Source organism: Archocentrus centrarchus, chromosome 5 (genome assembly GCF_007364275.1).
Source record: "Archocentrus centrarchus isolate MPI-CPG fArcCen1 chromosome 5, fArcCen1, whole genome shotgun sequence".
NCBI classification, from domain to species: Eukaryota; Metazoa; Chordata; class Actinopteri; order Cichliformes; family Cichlidae; genus Archocentrus; species Archocentrus centrarchus.
In genome coordinates, this window is record NC_044350.1 from 29849613 (window position 1) to 29851420 (window position 1808).

Here is a 1808-nt window from a genome sequence, read left to right on the forward strand (position 1 = left end):
CGCAAATAGCAATGTGAAAACAAAAATAATGTGTGGTGATAAGAATGGCAATAGAATATTTGCATTTGTAGGAAAGACCACAGTACCATCTTTCAATGAAGGCTTTTTATTCCAAACAATATTAATAAAAAGAAAACATTTATTTAAATATGAATACAAAGCAAGGCAAGATGGAAATGTAACAAACAGAAAACCAAAACAAAATGCATGCTAAAGAATTTTCTGCAAAAGTAAATATGCTTTAAAGTAACAGTTTGCAAAACATTCCCCCATTTGGTCAGATCTCTTTTTCCTCCTTCGTTGGCGGTCTTTGGTCTAACAGGGACTAAAAATGTTATCAGGTGTGCAGTGGGCCAGAATCAGAAGTGTTGGGATAAAGCCACTGGTTTATCAATGGGTGTAGTTAAACAAATGAAATTTCCCTAAAACAGTTTAGCAGGGGATGAAAAAAAAAAAAAAATCACAAGTGAGCAAGATGTTTCTGGTGTGCTTCGTTTGTTTAGCAACCAGTGCAGGCAGCAAACGCGCAGATCTCACAGATGTCCATGGGTACAAAAGCTGAAATGAAGACAAGAGACAGAAACAGATCAGCTAGACTGCTGAATCTTTTATATTTTAATATGTATGACCTGACATGTTCATATCAGACAAGCTGCTTTTTATAATTTATAAATGCCTTACCTAATCTGGTGAGGGAAGCAGATGCTCCTCTCTGCCTGCAGAGCGGCAGGAACTCTTGTGGGAGCATGGGGTCGGCACAGAGGGACACGGTGCTAGCCTTCATTCGTGGGTTTTGTTGTCCTGTCATACTGCTCTCCGACAGCTCTTGAAGTCTCTTGACGGCTTCCAACGAGAAGGACAGTCCATTCTCCTGAAAGGGAAGCAGATGCAGGTATCAAGGAACTGCAACTTAATCTAAAGGCTTCAAAGATTGCAAAGTTTCAGTGTTGTTTGTAATCCAGGAAAGTACAGAGCACACTCTCTACTAATTAGCAGAAAACTGTCATTGTTCAGACTGGCAGTCTCATCATGGTCACATCAGTCATGCGATGATGCTGAGTAAGGCACTTACTTCAACTTGCACAGCTTCAGAGGTCCAGCCGAGAGCCAGGACGAGGAGCGCGATGATTGCAAGTGTGGCCTTCATGGTGACAGTAGACAGGAGTTTGCCTTCAGTTCGTCTTGATGCTGATGTGCTCAGCAGGTGCTCAGTTTGATGTTTCTGCTTTCCCCGTGCCCACAAGCCTCCTTTTATACTGTTCTACCCAACAGCCCTGCTATCATGTGACCAGATATGCTACGAATGGAAGAAAGGTTTTTCTCACAGGTTAATAATTAGTGATGAAGTTTTACAAGGTTGTAAAGGGAAATTCATAAATCCTACTTTGAGCTCACTACCTGTCTGATTAGATTTAAGGATCTCTGGCTCACGTCTGCTCCGTCTTGAAATGATCAATCCTTTGGTAGGTTAAAGAGTTATCTTGAATTCCTCTGATGACTCAGTGTCTCAAGGGCCCATCGTTAGAAACTCTTCCAATTCCTGGATTTTGTTTAATATGAATAAATGTCTATTAGACAATTTTTATATGTAAATAAACCCTTTTCTTTCACACAGTGCATTGCTTATTGTAGAAAAGGGTTTTTCATTTTAGTATCAGTACTTTTCTTTCATATCTTTGCTTTTCTTATCAGTAAAACACACCCAAAAGCACTAAACTAGGGCTAAAGCTGTATGCAAATACAGTCCTCTCCTATATAAGATGTGTGTAGAGATTTCATTAGCCTCTGGTTCAGAATACTCACTGAGT

General features: G+C 40.0%; 1 protein-coding gene across 1 annotated transcript; it reads right to left on the reverse strand.

Annotated features, from left to right (window-relative positions):
• Positions 1–212: 212 nt before the first annotated feature.
• Positions 213–1505, reverse strand: LOC115780832 (guanylate cyclase activator 2B-like). Its single transcript, XM_030730250.1, has 4 exons — positions 1399–1505; positions 1073–1297; positions 682–871; positions 213–558 (listed from the first exon to the last, which is right to left on the reverse strand). Exons 2-4 carry the CDS (start codon positions 1145–1147, stop codon positions 500–502), a joined length of 324 nt encoding a protein of 107 aa, XP_030586110.1. The 5' UTR covers positions 1148–1297; positions 1399–1505; the 3' UTR covers positions 213–499.
• Between the last annotated feature and the right edge of the window lie 303 nt (positions 1506–1808).